The sequence below is a fragment of the Manacus candei genome, unplaced genomic scaffold, assembly GCF_025592945.1.
Source record: "Manacus candei isolate 608988 ecotype Guabito, Panama unplaced genomic scaffold, ASM2559294v1 h1tg000013l, whole genome shotgun sequence".
NCBI lineage: Eukaryota > Metazoa > Chordata > Aves > Passeriformes > Pipridae > Manacus > Manacus candei.
This window is the reverse complement of record NW_026138061.1, coordinates 8,702,625-8,723,764: the sequence shown is the minus strand read 5'-3', so window position 1 is coordinate 8,723,764 and position 21,140 is coordinate 8,702,625. Positions and strand designations below refer to the sequence as shown.

The 21,140-nt window shown below is 38.5% G+C and overlaps 1 protein-coding gene across 2 annotated transcripts in view; it reads right to left on the bottom strand.

Moving 5' to 3' along the window:
* Positions 1–21,140, bottom strand: part of KHDRBS3 (KH RNA binding domain containing, signal transduction associated 3) — a 99,421-nt gene that overhangs the window by 69,368 nt on the left and 8,913 nt on the right. For both annotated transcript variants that reach the window (XM_051778576.1, XM_051778577.1), the window contains exon 2: positions 2,840–2,958. In XM_051778576.1, coding sequence (XP_051634536.1) covers positions 2,840–2,958 — 119 coding nt within the window. The remainder of the gene's footprint in view (positions 1–2,839; positions 2,959–21,140) is intronic.

Below are 21,140 nucleotides of genomic sequence, written 5' to 3'. Positions count from 1 at the left end.
CTTCCTACTGTCTGATCCAAATCTCTCCTCTTTCAAATTAAAGTCATCCCCAGTTCTCCAATCATTGTCAGCTTATACTGAGCTTCCTTTCAACCAACAACCTAAGCAAGCCTCAGGGCTACTACTCTTGATCTATTCTCTGCCCAGTCTGTATCTGTGCTTGGCATTGCCTCAACCCACATGGAGGACCTTGCACTTGGCCTTGCTTAAGTTCACAAGGTTCTCACAGGCTCACCTCTCAAACCTGTCCACTTCCCACTGGATGCCATCCCTTCCCTCCAGTGTGTGACTGCACCACACAGCTTGGTGTCATCAGTGACCCTGCCAAGGGTGCACTCAATCCCACTGTCACCAACAAAGATGTTAAACAGCAGTGGTCCCAGTACCCACCCCCAAGGAACACCCCTCATCATTGCTCTCCACTAGGACAGGGAGCTTTTGACCACAGCTCTGAATGTGACCCTCCAGCCAATTCCTTGTGCACCAAGTGGTCCACCCATCAAGTCCACGCCTCTCCACTTCAGAGACAAGAGCGTCACATGGGATGATGTCAAATGCTTTGCACAAGTCCAGGCAGACAACATCAGTTGCTCTTCCCTTATCCACCAACACTTTAATCTCATCCTAGGGGGCCACCAGTTCTGTAAAGCATAACTTGCCCTTAGTGGAGCTGTGTTGGCTGTCACCGATCAGACATGGTCAAATATACAACACATGCCCTCTACAGAGAGCTCAGTGGAACCAAGATGACTGGAGCAAACCGACATCTACCCCACAAGCCTTGAAAAAGCATCCTTAACTTTTGAGCCTTCCTCTCAACAAGAAATATGAATAGGATTAGCATTTAGAGAAAAAGTTAGGACACAGAGATTTTGTTCCCCTGTGTACAGGCATTAAAAACTCCTGTCACTCACTGCAGACTACAGTATGCCAGGATAAGGTTCTTAGTTTGCCATATTGAAGCTATCGAATTCATACTATGCATCATAAATTATTAGATCTCAAATAAAACAACAAGCCTGGTTCTAGTAAACAAGTGACAACAAACTGTAGTCACTGCTTGTGGTTTAGGGTAGGTACTTTCCAGAGAATATCAAGAGTACCTGTCATAAGTCTGAATTGATACTCACCCCTCAGACTACTCCTATACAGAGAGGAATTTTAGTTCATTTTGACTATACAGAATGTTTAATGAATAATCTCTAATATAAATATCCATTTTTATGTAAAAAAAATGGAAATTAAGAAAAGTTGAGCTCCTTTATATTGGGGTAAAAATATTCTTAAATATAAGATACCTAGGATTTTATTCACTCTGGCAGAAGGGAGATTTGTTTAAGTAGAGATACCAGTATTTGGCTTTCTGTGGAGCAAGTCCCAGTGGAGACACAGGAACTCACATAGCATGTCTACTCTGTACAGCAGTTGTACTGCTCTGTGTGTCCCCAGATCCTGGTGGTCTAAACAGACATACAGGATTACAAAGCTCTGTCTGGACATAAATTCAGGTTTCTTGCCATGGCACCACCAGGCTTTATTCCAGCTCAGACAGTCAAAGACTGTCTCTATGGGCCAGAACTACTGATCACACAGCAGAGAATATCTACCCACTTGAAAGATGGCAAGGGCTTTCCTACCAGCTATTCTGAATGATTTCAGTGTTTAGTGTCAACCTTCCTTACAGGACTAAAGAAGCAGAAGTATGTTTCAGAAGGCAGTGTTTCCCTTTCTAATAGCCATTTTGCCTTTCTTCCCCTTGAGCTCAAGTATCTACATCTCAACATTTATGACAAAAATGTCCTGTTTACAAACACCAACCAGGTAAGTGAGCTGTCCCTATCTTTTACCTTCTTCCCACCTCTATGTTTCTGTATGTTTGTATATAGTTCTACCTAGCCAGAGATGACTTATTTCAGAGTTCCAAAGAGGTGCCCACATGATCTGCACTCTTGCACTCACTACAGCACTATTTCATGAACCTTTCAACAGCAGCAGAGCAATCCCTGCAAGTTACTCAGCATAGGCCTTTGAGAAAAAAACCCAAATCTGATGTTGTGGGGAAAAAAACAATTAGAAAAAGTCTTCCTAAACATACGGAAGAAGCAAAGAAGGAATTTTTCCTCCATGAGCAGAAAGTCTTGAAACTTCTAATAGGAAGAAAAAAGCAATTACAAACAAATGAAAAAATGCTAATCTGATTGTCATAACATTAACTTTGGAATTTTAAATGGGACCAAAATAATAAAGTTCCACAGCCTACTGCATGTTGAATAAATGCTTCCAGGCAGCAATATTTTAGTGCAGGATAATACTTAGCAGTAAAAAAGTATTAAGAATTCATGGTGGTCAAAGATATTAACAAAACAGTCCCTACCCCTCCAGAGTAGACTGTATAATTTAGTAGTGTAGCTATAACTCATTCATGACCAACCATGGCTGAAATTTAAGAGGATGAGAAGAAAATTTACACAATTACTTCCTTAATGGTGCATTTTAAGCTGCACTTCTAGCTACAATAAAGAAGTTTTGAAGCCTGGTATCACAGTCAATTTCAATATTCTTTTTCCTGTTGATAATCTGAACAGGAAGATCCTGCTATCCCAAAAATATGACTCATTTATTTGCTCTCAAAATACTAGTTTGTGTGACCAGCACCATTTTCCTTCATATTTATTCCAAGAAGAACCATTTCTACCTTAGAGCCCCTACAGAAAAGATTGCAGAACAGCAAGAGTAGTGATTTATAGTTTTAAATGTAACAGTTAAAAAATACAGATAAGATACCAGTGAAATATCTTTTACAAGCATCTAAATTTATCAAGCATAAAATTGGGCTTACCTTAGGGAATTGTTTTACTGGAATCAGAACTTTTTGTCCCAGCTTCATATTCTTATTGATGACTACATCAATATACTTTTCCTCCTCCTTTCCTTCCCCTTTTTGGAATTTTTCAATTTCTGTTAAAAAAAAGTTATTTTATCAGTTTAATACAACAATCTAAAAGCTGAGAATCTTCAGTCAGTATAAATAAATTTCAAAGCTAGCACTGTATGGTATAATACATATGACATAGTGTGTAATTAATACATATAACTGGCTATACAAAGTCAATAGGGTAAAGCATGTTTTGTCTTTTCAGGCTTTTTTTATATTCATGTTTATATCAGCACCTTGAATAGCATTGCAAACATTGTACTAGCTTTTAACTTAACACTTTGGCTGTACTTTTTCATATGGTTCAAGTTGTAAAAACTGTTCTCAGATACCTTTGTGCGTGTTTAAATTCCAAAACATACAATATAGTTTAATACTCAACAATTGTATTCCTCTTCTATAAACAAAGTATGCAGGTTTAATGATGGCTGGCTACAGTTCACTTAGGAGCAAATGTCAAGTTAATCTTTCAGAATTTCAGGAATGTAATTGAGGCATGTAGATCATACCCAAAAATCTGAGATTAGTGTTATACCAACAACGACATTATTAGGAATGGGATTTAGAAGTTCAAACGAGGCTGGATGACTCTGTTCATTCCAGACACGCATAAAAAACTGACTCTTGATTATAATTCTCTCCAAATATTGACTCTCTAGCATGCTAATGAAAAAAATCCCAGATTTCATTTCATTAGTGAGGAATCACGAGCAGCACACAAGGAGACTGAAAGTAAAGCACTGCTTGAGGTATTTGCTGAATTGGGTCCAGCACGTTGGGGTTGCAGAGTTAAACATGTTAACACATTCCAAAATCCAATCAATCTCAAAAGTGCCATAAAATTTCTTCTATTGGAATCTAGCATTTGTCCTCCACATTCATCTTCATGTATCTTGTTAATTTTTCACAAGAAGCACTCTTCTACTCTACTTGACCAGCAGAATTTAAGGACATTTATCAAGACCTTGAAGTTTCTTTAGTGAAAATGTGATCTTATGCCAAGGGGAGACAGTAATAAAAACTTGAATGCAAAGAAACTGATTAAAAATGCAGGAGAAAGCATCCTTTAGTACATTTTAAAATACAATCTAATTTGAAATTACATCCAGGGAAAAACGGAATAAACCAACACATTTCTTACTATGGAAGAAATCCATGCATCATTAGTTTTATTTAATGAAAACCAGTCCTTTCCCGTTTACTACTACAGAAATGAAGATACCAACATTTTTCCCAATAACAAAGTCCAGTCTTCCATGCAAGTTTCCACCTCACTAACACAGAACAGGAAATAAATACAACTTATCCAAGTTAGTGCTCAGTGATTTAAGAACTAAGGAACCAAACTAGCCTCAGACTATCTGAAGGCTTTTTGAAAGAAAAGCCTTCCCCAGCTATACTTTCAAATCTTCTTGTCAAGTCCCTAGGAAATTTTTGATTCATATGGATTCCAGCAATGTAAACATTCTGGAGGAGCCCTGTCAAAGCAACCTTGCTCCAGAATGTCCTTTGTTTCAGCATGTTCAGTAAAAAAAACCTCCAACACCCTTCCTCCACAGGCTAACAACAATAAATGAAGAACATTTTAACAGCCAAAATCAGTCAAAAATGGAATTCACATGTCCTTTGGAGATGCCACTTTATATCCTAGAGAATTATAGGCAACTAAGCAGATGTAAAGTTACATCTGTTTAATCTGGAACTCATTTCCAGGTGAAATTAAGACTAAAATTTTATAGGGTGTGATGTTCCCACTCAGAAAGCAGTGACTGGTTTTATTTAGAAGTCAAAGTTTCCAAGTATCACATTGAGACATAAAACCATAGTACTATCACAGCCTTCAAATATTAATAAACTACATCTAACATCCCTCTTCCCTGATATAACAAGGGTAGTAGTGATAAAGCTCTTTGATTTCTCTTGGAAAAACAAGACCAGATACCTAAAAGGTTATGTTTTACAAGTAAAAACAACAGTAATTTTTAAGGCTGCTGTTGGTATACACTATTAGTATAAACACTCAAATCTGACCAAAGTATGCTGTTCCTTTACCAATGTTTTACACCAGGAGATATGGAATATTAAAACTGTAATAAAGCTTCATCCATTTGTTACGACTGAAGCAAATGAAGTTACAGAAATTTTGATGACTTCATTTAGTATTGACTTTTGATATTAGGACCAGAATTTGTTCAACAGCAGAAAAGTACAATTCAACTCAATTTAATATTAAAAATTCAATTAATGCACTGTGGTGTATTTTCTTGTGACAGATCAGTGCATAGAAACCTCCTGGTAGCTCAGCTGATACTAGGCTGATACAAGACCTTTACAAGTTGTCAGTCGTTATAACAACTGTTACAGTGAAGGACTTTCCTGAAGAGTCTAAACTTACAAAATAAAAGTACCTTTAATATTAAAGCCCACCTTGTTTTTATGAACTGGTAAAGCTAAAAATTTGTTTTCTCTTGGTGAGTCCTATGATGCTGTCCCCAAATGCACAGCACAGCATACACTGCAACCCCCCTTCCCACCCAAAAATGAAAATCACAAGGACCTTCTTAGAAATTGCCAGTGTTACATCTAGAAGTGAGTCGTTTCAGGAACAGTAAGACATCTCAGATGGAATTAAGGTTAAAATGTATTTCAAGAGTTAAGTACAGAGTTCCATCTCAGTAACATTCTTCAGCCAAACCAGGTACATAAATTCCTTAAGAGAACAACACACTTCTATTTGTATTTCTAAAATATTTCAGCTTATGTAAGTTATTTGAATTCAGCATTTGAAGGACTTGATTGTAACAATGTGAATAATGCTAAATACACTCATAATTTGTCAACTTTTTTGATTTAGTTAATAAAAAATTAAGGTCATAAAAGATCATTCCCTTCTTGCCCTGGTAAACACTGAGCTTGAAGTAGCTGAAATAAATATGAAAAGAAATCCATTCGTTAGTCAAAAAATCCATTAATTACTCCAAAAATCCTACCTCAAATATCTACACACTTTTTATTGACCATTTTAAGAAGAAATACTCCTTTATTCTTTTACTTGCACTGTTTAAACAACTTTTCATTTGCTGATAGAAGCTACTGAAACACAAGAGGCTGCAAATCAACTCTCAGCAAAATGGATCACAATTTTCCCCATTGATTTTAAAGTCAAATGACTCTTCTAACAACAGTCACATCCCATTGCCATAGCTATACAAATTCTTATTTATTTGCACTCAAATCTTAGATGAATATGAAATACAGTTAACCATTAGAATTTTACTCATATCTGCACAGCTCATGGAATATCATTCACATACATCAAGCTTTAGATAATTAGGAAAAAATCATGACAGATCACACAGGAAATCCAATCAGATTTTCAAGGTCAAATGGATAGGAAGATTTGCCTTTTCTTAATCCTTAGATTACATTCTGTACTGCTTAGCTATATGAAGCAATGACATTTCCTAGATCACAAACAGTAAATAAACATGTGATTAAAGCTTCCCATAATGCTAGAGATTAAAATCCCATATTCTCAGACCAAGGATGCAGCTAATGCAACAGGAATTTAACTGGATGCAGTAATAACTGCATGGATTTTTTTCTTTACATTTAATCATAGCAGAGAGATCTAAGCAATGATTATTCCTCATTTAATTCAACAAATAACATTGCTAGATACATCAGATAATGACAAAGTAGAATTGTTTCACATTAATCTTCAGTTAGAATTAATCTTCCTGGGGCAGAACTACAAGCCAGGATTCCAGCTCCCTCTGCTAAGCCAATATAAATACTTCTGTTTAATAAAGAGCAAAGTGATGCCCTGTTTGTCTGTAGTAAATCAATATAATAAATATATGATCAAATGTCAAAGTAAATAGAAATATATACTGAATTTGTCCTTAAAACAGTATTTCCTTAACACAAGATCAGGAGAAACAGAAAGCAGGTAAGTTTGCCTGCAAATCCTTAAGAAAATGTCTACTATTTTTCCTTAGATTCAGAAGCCTTATCAAACACTCCATTAAATCCAAATAATTTCATACTAATTTTTTCCTACTTCAGATGGAAGAAGAAGTGAAAAATCCAGGGTTCATTCTAAGACATCCAAGTGATCATGGCTTCAGAGAACAGGACACTGACGGAACTGCAGTGCAATTGCACTAGGAGTAGTTTCCACATTCCTTTTGACAGTGGGAATATTTTAAGAATCACATTATCCTTTAAAAAAACACTCCTAAATAAAGTGGGTTTGAGAATTACTAACATTATACAATAGCAGCAATTTATATTGATTTATTTGGGCCATTTTATTAGCTTGTATCTATGAAAAAGAACCAAAATTTAGATGAGTCAACCAAGCGTGTTATACAACTATTGAAGCATGACTTTCTCATTAAAATCAAGACTTAACAATTGACTAAGAAAAACCACACCACCCTCAATTCACAAAGCTCTTAAGTCAAACTGAAGGCTGTGGAAGTATCTTTCTATACTTTCCCTGTCGTTCTAGTTCTTGAAAAGTCACTACTGTTGACCATTGCTGGAGATACAACACTGAGCGAGATGGCCATCTCTTCTGACAGCATGACTCCTTAAGGTTTCGCATTAGAAATAAAAATCAAAATGATGTTACTACAAAAACCAGACTGATTTATTTACTAATTCACATTTTATGAAGAATCCCTTTAAGGAACACACAAGCTTTGGTAAGAGACAAGTTCCCAGAGATAAGGAGGGAGCAGAATTTCATAACAAAAATCAGTTTTTTCTTCAAGGAGGAAAAACTGACAATTCCAGTCCAGTTTCCGCAAATTTCCTACAATCTTTCCAGTTCAGAGTACCAGTAAGCACTTCTGAAACAGACTTTGCAATAAAAGCACTACTTTTATACCATGGCATAAATTCGCCAGCATTTTATACTGTTTATTTGAAAATTTCCACTGTGGCAAACCCCATACTTTATTTCAGAAGGCACATTTAAAAATAAAAATCAAAGTCTGAATTTCCACAATGAATCCAAGTCATAGGAAGTCTGCTGTGCTGGATGCTGACTTAATGCCCAAAGTCCTTCCAAGACTTCTCGTAAATCCCAAGTTCATTAACACAGGATGGTGAACCCAACTATAGTTCTAATTTTGACAATACTGATGAGAGCTTAATCTCATTATTGTCACAGTAAAATGGTCTTGACTGTGCTTCTGATTATACATCTCTCACACTGGACTCCTTTACTCCCTGTCCCACTAGGGGATGATTAAAAGTCCTCAAACAAACACCTCTCCAACAAATATTTCTTGTCTTTGAAGCTGAAAACATACACAGCATGAACTTGAACTAGAATCACCACACTAAGGCTTTAATACATTTCAAAAGGCTGGTTGAAAAAAACCCCACAGATTTCCTTACAACAGCCTCTAAGAGACCTGCTATTCACTCTCCCTAGATCATCATGAAGCTGGACCACCCTCCCAATTTTTGCACTAAACAGCAGAGACAAGCTTAGCCTCCTGCTTTTGAGCATCTTAAACCACGTCTAGCATGGTCTAGTTTGCTTCAAAGCAGTTTCTCTGCGTAGATATTCACAGAAGATGCAGAATTCCCCAATTTCGACTGTATGCAGCATCCTAATCCTCCAGAAAAAACACACAATTAAGAGCACAAACCAAACATTTCCTGATGTAAGTAAATGCTTAGAAAAATATCCCTTTTTCCACCCCAAGACATTTCCAAAGTAAATACTAATTAGTGTATCTTCATAAAAAAAGGCAAATTAGAGAACTAAAGTAATCAAGCAAACAAAAATAGCCTCAAAAATTTTAAAATAAGGAAGCTAAATATATGTGAAATGACAACATATAAACCCATCCTGAATGAGTCTAAAGGACATAAAAAATGCAATGAAATTTTTAATTTTTAATGCTGCTGCTCTATTATTGCACCCACACCCATTCCTTTATGAACCCTCCTCTGCCAACATTTTGATGCTTAAAAAAAAGTCCTTTTAAAAATCACAAATTTTGCCTCTGTAATAGGTCCTAATTCTGAACTGGCATAGAAACTAATACATTACGAACATGAACTGTGCATAAAAAACATAGGAATTTGTTTCAACTAATGCACATTATTACAATAGTTGAATTCAGAATAATTGTCTTTTATATGCCACCTTAATTTTGTAAAAGCAACTGACAATGAATCCAATTTGAATTTACAATAAAATAAGCGGTTCATGCTAGAATGATGTCTACAGCATTCAGAATCCTCAAGTTAATAATAATAACCCTGTTGAAGGACTCAAACCAATCTTTATTTAAATTGCATTCACAGGCATTTTAGGTTCTATTTTACAGTCTAAGTACTCCTGTCTGCACTGATCTGAAAATATATTTCAGTCACCAATATGACAAATATTTTGAATGGGCCTCTTTATTTCAGCAATTCAAAACTAATTGAACACCTATTACCTTCACATCAAAAATGACTCCACTGAAATATATTTAGACTGATTAATATTAGCAATAAGGTAGAAAGTACCACAGTAGGAACTGGCAAAATCAAATATAAGATATTAATAGATGTTTAATCAGTCTTGCTCAGGAAGAAAACAAGATGCAGACGTAGGCATCAGTCTCATATACCCACCCTACTCCACTGAAGATTATTTCTCATTCTAAAGATAACTTATAACAAAATTCTAAAATCACCTGCATGATTTGCCTACTACCTACAGTTGTCTTTAAACATGAATGTTCTTAAATTAGCAAGGTCAGAAATCCACTACCTACAAAAAGTCTACTCATTTGTTCCGTAACTTAAAAATAAAAAAAAAATCTCAAACATACAGGTGGAAACACAGTACCCAATGTCCTACATCCACATCCAGAACAAGTCAAGAACAGGAACTTGACTACCATGTTCCTCCCTGCCTCAGAAACACCTAATCTTACTGCCTAAATATTGGCAAGAATATTGGCTTTTGTCCTGCTTGGAGCAGGACACTGGACCTTCAGAGGTTTCTTAGAACCTTTGGCACCTTATGATCATTCCTGTAGGTAGGAAGTGCCAGAAAAAGGACCCTATCTTGGTTTTACCTACCATATCTACTGCACAAGAGCCTGTAGGAGAACCATTCCCTTTCTGCAAGGACATTTTCATGCTTCCACATGACAGCACAAAAATGGAAGTTGTAGCCTGGTCGGGGTCAGTCTCTTCTCCCAGGTAACAAGGGATACTACAAGAGGAAATGGCCTCAAGTTGCACCAGGAAAGGTTTAGACTGCATATAAGGAAAAATTTCTTGACTGAAGGCGTGGCCAGGCATTGTAACAGTAACACTGCTCAGTGAAATGATGGAAACACCATTCCCAGAAGTGTTCAAAAGGCATGTGGATGCGGCACTTGGGGACATAGTTTAGTGATGGACATGGTGGTGCTGGATTAACCTTTGAGATCTTTTCCAATTGCAATGATTACAAGTTATTCTGTGTAGTAGCTCACAAAACCCCAAACAAAAGGCTCTGGAAAGCCCTCTGAACTGTATAGAAGGTATGGTAGCAACAAAATGGGGTTAGCATTAAGTGATCCTTCTATTTAGAAGACATTTCTAATCAAGTTTTAAGTACAAGCTTAAACTGGTTCCCTCAAAAAAGCAGCATGTGCAAACACAACAATAGGCAGTAAAGATACAAAGCTACTGTGGATGCAGATTTTAAATGTCAAGCCATGACTTATTTCAGAAGGGGATCCAACATACAGAACACATACTTGGTGCATAGGGCTTAGGCAAAGTGAAGTTAATATTTTGCATCAAGAGCCCTTAAAAGCAACTGTTCCATCTCTTTCATTTATATGTATGAACACAGCCAGGTAGCCCTTACAGAGATTTAACTTGTCATTTTGGTGAGTCATCAAGAAGGGTCTATAATCTTTTTTCCTTATTATGAGCATAGCACTGCTCAAACTTTCTGTGACTCCTTTGACAACTTTCACAAGAAAAAGCCTAAGTCAGATCTCATTTGAAAAATGGGTACAACCCACAGTTCTTTATATGCAAATATCACATTTTAAACTACTGCCAAGTTGAAACAGTAGCTATAGCACATCTAGTTATTGAACCTTAAAACAGACAGACTTGAGCACTATTAAAGACCACACTTTAAGCTCTAGGGCACTGGCAAAGACAGTGTAGTCTAAAAATCTGATAACAGACTGAAACAAACCACATTTAATACTGCAAGACAGCTATGCTACCAAAACACATCCTCACCAGGGATTTTCCATCACTACATTTTGTATAATTGATAGCTACACAAATAAGTGTACGGATGTTTACCCAGCATTCTGCAAGATTTATGCAGCCATCAGCAAGACATAGTGTTATTTTCCTCTACTTCCCTAAAAATCATTTTGAGCAACTAGAGTCTTGCCAGCCCCCTCCATCCCAACTGACAGAGGGCCAAGGTACAGCCTCACACTCTGGCAATCCTCAGTTCAGTAACACGTCATATCCCACTGATAAATCCCAATAAAACACAATTTACACCTTCTCTAAGTCACAGTTTACTTGAAATCATCACTAAACCAGAATTTTTGGGAAACATCCACAAATGCTGAGGAGCTGGCTGATGTCATCAACAGGCCACTGTTTTCATAAGGTTATGGCCATCAGGGAACACCGTTGATGACTGAAGCAAAGCAAGTATCAGTCCCATTTTCAAAAGCAGGGAGGAGAGTCTTGGGTACAACAGAATGGTAAAACTCACCTTGGATCCCTTAGAAGGTGATACATAAACAACCCTGGAAAACCATTTTGAAGCATAGATGGACGAGGTGAGTGTGAGTAGTTTGCACAAATTCACGACAGGGAAGTCAAAGTCACTCCTAACCCAACAGAGCAATCCACATCCTGAGCACTCCACAGATGAGACAAAAGCAGCCAATTTCTCCATCCCATCTGTAATAGGGCTTTTGATACCATCTCCTACACCATCCTCATGTGAACTGATGGGGTACAGGCTCATCCTCATGTGAACTGATGGGGTACAGGCTCATCCTCATGTGAACTGATGGGGTACAGGCTCATCCTCATGTGAACTGATGGGGTACAGGCTCATCCTCATGTGAACTGATGGGGTACAGGCTCATCCTCATGTGAACTGATGGGGTACAGGCTAGAGACATGTACCAAAAACCAACCTGCCTGGCTCAAAGGGTTGTGCTGGAGGCATCACAACCAGCCCAAATGAGGACTGGACACTAGTGGGTCAATGCTGTTTAACATCTGCTGGCACAGAATGCAGTTTCATGAAGTTTACAGATAGAAAAATGGGACTGATTAAAACAGTACTGTGATGACAGAAGTACCTTGAAAGGCTGGAGGAATGGGTTGACAGCAGTCTCATGAAGTTCAAAGGGAAGTGCAAACTCTTGTGCCTGTGGAAGAACAACCCCGTGCATGAGAACAGCTTGGAAACCCAACAGCCAGAAGGCAGCTTGGCAGAAGAGGACCTGAAGTTCAAACAAGCTGAACACCAGCCAGGAAGGTGCTCTTGCAAAGGCCACCAGCACCTGGGCTGCACCAGAACAGCACTGCCAGCACTCAAAGTAGTGATCCTTTTTCTCTACTCAGCACATTTAAGCAAGCTGCTTGTTTGACTTCTGCTGTTTTACTGGAGAGTTTTGAAACGATTTTTTGATGGAAAGATTTGTTCCATCATTGGTACTTTTAAAAAATACTAGTTCTAATAAAAATTCTGCCCCCCCTCCAAGATTTCTCATGAAATACTGTAGCCCAGAAAGCCATGATTTCTTATCTGAAAGTATGCTAGAAATTAATGTTATTCATGCATGATAGGATTATATATGCTCAAACTGTCAAGAGAAATATATGGACAGACCCAGGGTACAGCAGTCCATTGTTTACCCTATCCAGAGTTCCACCATCAATCTACTCTGTATGGTTGAAAATGCACACATTCTTCCAAAGTTACACACCTCTTATCACTGCTTCCCAGAACATCACATTGTCTAAAGTGCATTTTCTGTCCAATAAACACTTGTCACCGTTCATATTTCACACAGAGTTAGGAAAATGAACAGCGATGAGGCTATCACAAGTATCTATAAAGTTTCTAAATTCTTATACTGAATTCAGTGAAGCTCAGACTAAGCAGACACTGTTAGGACACAGAAAACTCATACCCAATGATCCAACACTAACCATTACCAACAAGCATAACCTCAATCTTACTACAGAATTGATAAAAACATCTTTATATCCTGTGACACTGCACTGGCCAAGTGAACTAAAAGTGAATGCAGTCATTGCTTTGGAGCCTGGGAAAGATTAACCACTGAAAACAGTATATGCTGGAGTAACCTTTATGTATATCTGCTGATTCAACCTACAGTTCATAATTTTCTCAGCTTGCTGATTTGAACACAAGTTTCCTGGTCTTCCAATGTAAATTCCTCAGATTCCTGAGACACAGCATCTGCAACCTTATTTACTAAAGCACAAACTATTGATATGCAAGTAAGCTGTGCAAAGATAAGCTTGTATAGAAAGAACTCAACCACAGATGGATGTCATGGGACATACTGTAGATGGGTTGTATATTAATCCGCAAAACAAACAAAAAAATCATGAATTTGAAAAATGCTTTGACAGAATATTTATAGAAAAGGTAACAATCCAAATATCCTAAAGCATTTGTGTATTCTGATCCACAGGTGTATGAAACAAACCTATGGAGGTTAGTTGGCACACATAAAAGAAAGAGGACTAATTCCAACACACCATCCTGGATTACATTAACATACTAACCTCAAAGCCAGGTTGGATGGGCTCTGAGCAAGCTGGGTAGGGTGGGTTTTGTTCCTGCCCATGGCAGGGGGCTTAGAACTCGATGACCTTTAAGAGTCTTCCAACCCAAACCATTTTATGATTCCTTCAGAAGGTCATTACTCCCACTGCCAGCAAATAAAAGAGGCAAAACACTACCTTTGTCAAAATTATTGCAGGCAGTACTTTCATTATTTGTCACCCGTTACAGTCCTTGGCTGCAGTAACACAGCTTGGCAGGACAAACATACAAAGGCAGCTCATACATCTACTGTCCTATGGGAAAACACAGCTTAAAGAAATCTGTGTGGAGATTTTATGTATTAGCCTTAACATAAATTGGATGTTAAAAACTTAGCATCCAAGTTAGTTTTTAACTAGTAGAGGAATAACATTAATTACTATCCTTTCCATGCTCAATAGCAGGTGAATCCAAACATACTGTCCAGCATGAAGATACATATTACAGAGAATTCAGCATATTGCTACCACATTTTACTTTTTCCAATTATTATTCTATCAAACTTATTCTCAAAGTTAGTTGAATGGAATTTTTAAAAAAGATCACACTGCCCTATAAAAGCATGATAAACCTTGAAAGTCCAGCTTGTGGACTCATTCCAGTTGAAAATCAAAAGAGAAGTAACAAACATCTTTCAACAGTTTCTGCAGGAAAGCAGCCACATCCACTGCAATAAGCCTGGTCTCTGTAGGAGCATGTGCTTGTCCATGTAGCACCTTCACTGAGGAAAGCAATCTTCCAACTGTCATGGCATCTGTCAAAGAAAGCTTTTTCTTAAACCAGTATTCCTAGCACTCACCTAATAGAACATTACTCAACTTCTAAGAAAAAAATTTAATAGACAGTTTTATACCTGCATAAGTATCTGAAGAAACTACCAACTTATGCCAGTAAGCTTTGGCTGAAACACGTTATACACTTGAAATACAATACAGTTTATTTTATGGTTTTACTTGCCACAGGAAACAGTTCTTACCTGAAGTCTTTCTCTAAAGAAAGCATCATCATGTTTACCCTAAATAAAACTAAGCAGTTCCTTCTGAGTAAGTTATATTTCAGGTCAGTAAATTTGTTTATTAAGAAAAAGTATCTTTCTTTGGTAAAAGGCATTTTTAAAAGCCCAAGGTCAAGTTTCTTTCCAACAAACATGGTTATGGTATACCTGTAAGGAGCAGGGTACTTGCATGTTCTGTGCAACTACTCAGCAGTCAAGATATTGACAATTCATTTGTCTTACAGTTTTGAAGACAGTTTAAAATCAAGCACTAATATAGAAGTGGAAAATGTGATGCCCGAGTTTTACTGCAATCACATTATGTCACATAGCAATATTATGATTGATTACCTTTAGACATGTTATTGGTTTAGTTTTAATCCAGCTAATTTCAAAATCCCAACTTTCACCAAATACATCTTTTTCCCTGTGATGAGCAAGGGTGTGTATTATGAACTTCCTTAGGGATGTAATTCCTATATTAAATAGTTTAAATAGTATATTTTAGCATATTTCTACATATTATACACAGAAAATCAACTACTACAAAATGTCACATGCACAAGGCAACTGACACCTTGAAGTGCAGTGGAACAACTCACAGCCAGGGAAATTCACCTACATTTATGGTGAGACAGCAAAACCTAAACTAAAACTGTAACAGTAGCACTGGGAAGCTGCAGAAGCTGCTACTAAGCAGACACCTTCCCTGCCTGTCCCCCACCTGCCTTCATAACCCCATATATCCAAGTTTCTGCTCCTTCATCACTTCTGTCTGCCAAGAAACAATAAGAAAAGTGCCAACACCAAGTACCTGAGATGCCATTACTTCTTGGTTCAGTGATGCTCAAATTGCTTCTATATGGAAAAGAAAATTTTGAAGCTCCATTTTCCAAAACTATAGAATGAAGTTAACTTCTACAAGTGGCAGAGGACAAAGGGGATGCATTTTAAAAAATACAGCTTCTTAAGAAATTCAGAGTCTGGGTGCCCCAAGGATGACGGACAGCTGAGCAATAGTAACCACTTAATGGGGTAGATTGTTCTACTACTCCTTGCTACTAGAGAGGAACAATGCAAAAGGTGCCTTTGGTAAGAACAAAAAACCCAAACACTCACAGTGGATACTTGTGGACCAATGAAGTCCCACTAAAGAATGGTTCATGTTACTAAATTTTATATCTCACTTCCCCTTATCAATTCATTGATTTTAGAGTAAGTGCAGGAATGACATATCCAGTAATATACAGAATAACCACCTAAAAGGCTGGTATGTGCTATTTTGCATACACCAAAGAAATAAAAGTGCTTAACTGAACTGAAAAATACTTGACTGTCTACTAATAAAACTGAAAAGAACGTTTAACCACAGGGAAGATAAGCTATTCCTCACGCCATCCAGAGAAATGCAGGGATGCGTTACAGATACCTCTACCAAATTTGACATGTGGGTTTAAAGACACACAATCTTCAGTGTGTCAGAGCCAGAAAATGCCAGAAATGCATTTACAGTCTTTGTTGACTATAAATGGAACTACATTCCCAGGATTGCTCTTTTTGTAGTATCCCTTTCTAAAGCAACATAAAACTAACTTAACAAGTTACTATTTAAATTTGCTATAACTACCTTAAAATTATGAACATAATGTTAAATTATCAGAAAGAGCTGGGAATGAGGAAAAGCTTTTACCACTAAATTCATACAGTTATTACTTTACCCTTGCATAATAACTATCTACTGGCAGTACCTCTTGACAAGAAGCATGAGATTAACTATGTAGCTGGCCAGAAGCATCTATTATCTTTAATCTATTTTTCTGAAGGGGCCATCTGCTCTTATTTCTTCATTTTGTGGCTTAAGTTGGAATTGCATTCACTATTCTGATAGGATTTCAGTGAGGTACGTGTAAAAATGTCTCCCATGTAAGGACGGCTGCCCTGAGGATGAAATACTGCAAGGTGAAAAGGGGAAAAGGGTTATTACCAAAAGTTGACTATAGTTGATACAGTTCAAACAGCTAATCAGTCATAAATACAATGAAAGAAAAATAATGCTAACATTTGTTTTATTACAGTACAGCTTGACATCCATTACTGACAGGACGTACAGCCATGTTTAAGGTACCAAACCTGAATAAAGCAACTACGTTTGCTTTCTGCATTCTCTGCACTCAGTCCTTTTCAGATGACTCCGCAGAAAAGCTTCAAATCTCAGCTTTGATAACAGCAAAGAAACGTTCCAAATGAGGTGCCCCAAAACACTTCATACAAATGCTGACAAGACGTACCTACGTGATTAGCACCATTCACACAGACTTGGAAATAAGGAACAGTTACTGCTGAAAAATTTACTCAAATGCAACCTACAGATTTTGCATTCTAGCCAGGTATTACTCCAGTGGAATAATATTAAGTTAACAAAATATAGAGAATTAAACCTACAGCTTTACACTTACTTCAACCAAGTAGGAAAGAAAAATACTTTTGATTCAATTTTTCCTACCCAGCTTGCTGCTTTCCCCAGCAGAAAGACCAAGCAGGAGGCCATCCAGCAACCTGAGTTAGTGCCTAGAGTAACTACTCAGCATCAACTTCATGTAAGTCATCATAGCAGGCAGCCTTCTATCCTAGGTAACCAGTCATTTGAAGCTCTGGTCATTGCTTTGAGCACATGGACATGGATAAGGGACTGGCGCATTCAGAACCTACAATCTACTCAGAGGCATAAAACACGTTATGTTAGCACAGTGCTCAATGTACCACTTCAGTCTAAAGAAACTATGATCTACTGGTCAAGACAGCAAATCACATCCATTTTCCACTGTCAACGCATTAATTTAAAGGATAATTTGCCTAGAATTCTTCATAGAACTGATCCCACAGCCAGCCACTTGCCACTTATGAGGTAATGAAATGTACATCAGCATTTTTAATTAACCTTACATTGAACTATGTGAACTATTACTTAGCGTTCCAAACAAAGCCTATTATTTCAGGTCCTCAAGTTGTATAAGTGCATCTATAAGTAAATCATGTATAAATAACATTATGATAGTTTCCCTGCACTCTCCATTTAATCAGCTGGTAAAGTGATATTCTAAGAGCTTGAAGTTTAAAAGTTTGGAAAAGTTTCTTTTAAAACTTCATTCACCACTTATGAAACTAGACTGACAGCAGTCTAACTAGTTCAAGTATACATGAAGAAAACACCACAGGCCCAGGCTATTTCAGTTGCCATCCACAGAATCATAGAAGGGTTTGGGTTGGAAGGGACCTTGAGGGTCATCTAGTTCCAACAGCCCTGCCATAGGCAGAGACATCTTCCACTAGACCAGGTTATTCTTGAAGTATCATCCAACCTGGCCTTGAGCATTCCCAGGGATAGAGCATCCACAACTTTTCTGGGCAACCTGTGTCAGTGCCTCACCACCCTCACAGTGAAGAATTTCTTCCTAACATCTAATCTAAATCACTCTTCTTTTAGCTCAAAACCATCCCCCCTGTACGATACGGTGTCATCTTTTACATCTAACGTATGGACAAGAAGGAAGGGGAGCATGTTCAAAGTGGTGGCATTTGTCTTCCTGAGCATGGTGCAGTCCAGCTTTCCTGGAGATGGCTGAACATCTGCCTGCTCATGGGAAGGGGTGAATGGATTCCGTGTTTCCCTTTGCTTCTGCGTGAAGCTTTTGCCTTGCTTATCAAACTGCCCTATCTTAACACAGAGCTAACTCTTAACCCAGGGTCTTCCACCTTTTACCCTCCCAGTCTCTCCCCCATCCCACTGCGGCGGAACAAGCGAGCGGCTGAGCTGCCGGCTGGGGTTAAGTCAGGACAGGGACACACCTGCGCTTCAGGATGTGGAACAGACAGAACACATCTGGCTGCGAGAGCTGATGTGACACCCAAACACCGATGGCACCCAGCATCCGCATGCATCCCCCACCGCTCCGATCTCCGCTCTCCAGAGGGGCTCACACTCGATCCCACCGCCCCGATCCTGGCTCTCCAGAGGGGCTCACATCTGCTCCTGGGAGCCCCGATCCCGGCTCTCCAGAGGGCTCACACCGATTACCGGAGCCCCGCAGGGCCGGGCCGCTGCCGCCCCCTCCCGGCACCGCTCCCGAAGTGACGCCAAAGCCTTTCCAAAGTCCTCCAGAAACAACTCCACGCAAAATGGAACATGCATAATGACTTTTCTAATATCTAGGGCCCTACTGATAATACAGAGTTCTCTGACACAGATGCATCCTAAAACCTTCCTGCGCAACCTACATCGTCAGGATTTCTGCATCACTATGTATAAAATGTTCTATCAGTATCCTACTGGAAAACCCACTGTGGAAGGCTTCTGCCTTTCCAAAGTGCACCCAGAATCATAGTTCATGATTGCCCGAGATCCCCAAATTCACAGAAGAAACAAGGCTGAAAAAATCCTCAGAGGTCATTAACTCCCTGTCATGGATTAACCCCAGCTGGCAGCTGAGCCCTACACAAGGTGCTGACTTCCCCCCAGGAAGGTGGGGAGAATTTGAGGGGGAAAAGTGAGAAAACTCGTGCATGGAGATAAGGACAGTTTAATAGGTAAAGCAAAAGCCATGCAGGCAAGCAAAGCAACACAAAGAATTCATTCACCACTTCCCATGGGCAAGCAGGTGTTCAGCCATTCCCAGGAAAGCCAGGCTACATCACATGTAACCGTGACATGGGAAGACAAACAGCATCACTCTGAACTTCCTCTCTTCTTTTTTCCCCCCAGCTTTACATACTGAGTGACACCATGTGGTCTGGAATATTCTCTGGGTCAGTCATCATCAGCTGTCACAGCTGTGTCCCCTCCTAAACTCCTTGTGCATCCCCAGCCCCCTCACTGGCAGGATGGGGTGAGGAGCAGAAAAGACCTTTACACTGCGTAAGCACTGCCCCGTAGTAATGAAAATAACCCTGTGTTATCAACCCTGTTTTCATCACAAATCCAAAACAGTCACAAATCAGCTACTGGAAAGAAAATTAACTCCACTCCAGCCAAAACAAGCACATCCCTCACAAGCACTTTAAAGGACTACACTTATTCCACACATTTGTTTCACATGGTAGAAACAGGTTTCTGTGAAGATCCAGGTGCCTGCAGGAAAAAAAAAAAAGTCTAAAGAACAGATAGAGTAAATCTTAACAACATGATAAATCTTCTGGTGTATGCTTTCATACAGGAGGCCAATAAAAACCTAATCATTTTTCCAGACCATGGATGCATAGTGTAATAAAAAGGTCAAGGGTATATGATAAGTGAAAAGAATCTTTAAGACCAATTTGTGTTACACAAGACAAATTGGACCACAGTAGTCCTTTCCAGTCTTTGAGATCTAATACTAAGGTGTTGCATTTCACCTTGCAAACCAGACTAGGATATTACTAGGATAACTCTAGACAAGCAGCAAGTGTTAACTAGAGCTAAAGGTATCACTGCAGCCTATCTGCTGTGAAGCACAAAGTGAAGCAGCTTAGCTTCTCCAGACATTAGGCTTTAAATGGAGAAATTGAGTCAAATCATTAGGATTAAACTGTTTTGCTTTGAGAAACACCTCCAACTATTGCAGAAGTTTTGGGGAACCCCTTAAAGGGAGGCAGAAGAAGAGTCATCTGTGACCACGCTTCCTCAAAATTAGGACTTCTTGATCCTAAAAAAGCAGGTTTGAAGTAGTCATGAAGCAGTCAGATATTTAGTAAAGTAAAAAAATGTATCTGAACTTCCATGACTCAATGAATGGATCAAGAACATTATAGTCCAACTTTGTGAAGGCAATCCTAGCAGAGAAAAATCTGTTTTCCTTAAAACTCAGGAATGGATATGCAGTATAGTTAAGCATAACAAAGCCAAAGAACCAAACTGACACAATGGATCTTAGTGCCTTTAACTTTCACAAAAGTGAAATTTATCATTTTGCATTAGTCTGAAGGTGGATGGAGGAGAAAAGGGTGATTTGGATTTTTTTACTTCACTAGTTTACCCCACGGAGCCATATCACTGAAGTCTGCATCCAGAGCAGCACATCATTTCTGCTTGGTAGCGGAAAAAAGACAACAAAAAGCTCCTCAGCCCTCTTAAACTGTGAATCTGATCTCAGGGAGCAGAAACAGGGCTGCTGACCAGAAACACATCAGGATTGGTACTTGACCACCTCTAGTTAATTAGGACACAGATCAAAAGGAACCAGTAACCTTTGTCCATTATCAGCAACCGGAAAAGGAGAAATATGAAAGGAAAAATGACCACATTAAAAAGCAGTCCTTCCATTTCTACATCTTTTAAAAACATTACCACAAAGCAGCAGGAAAATTGG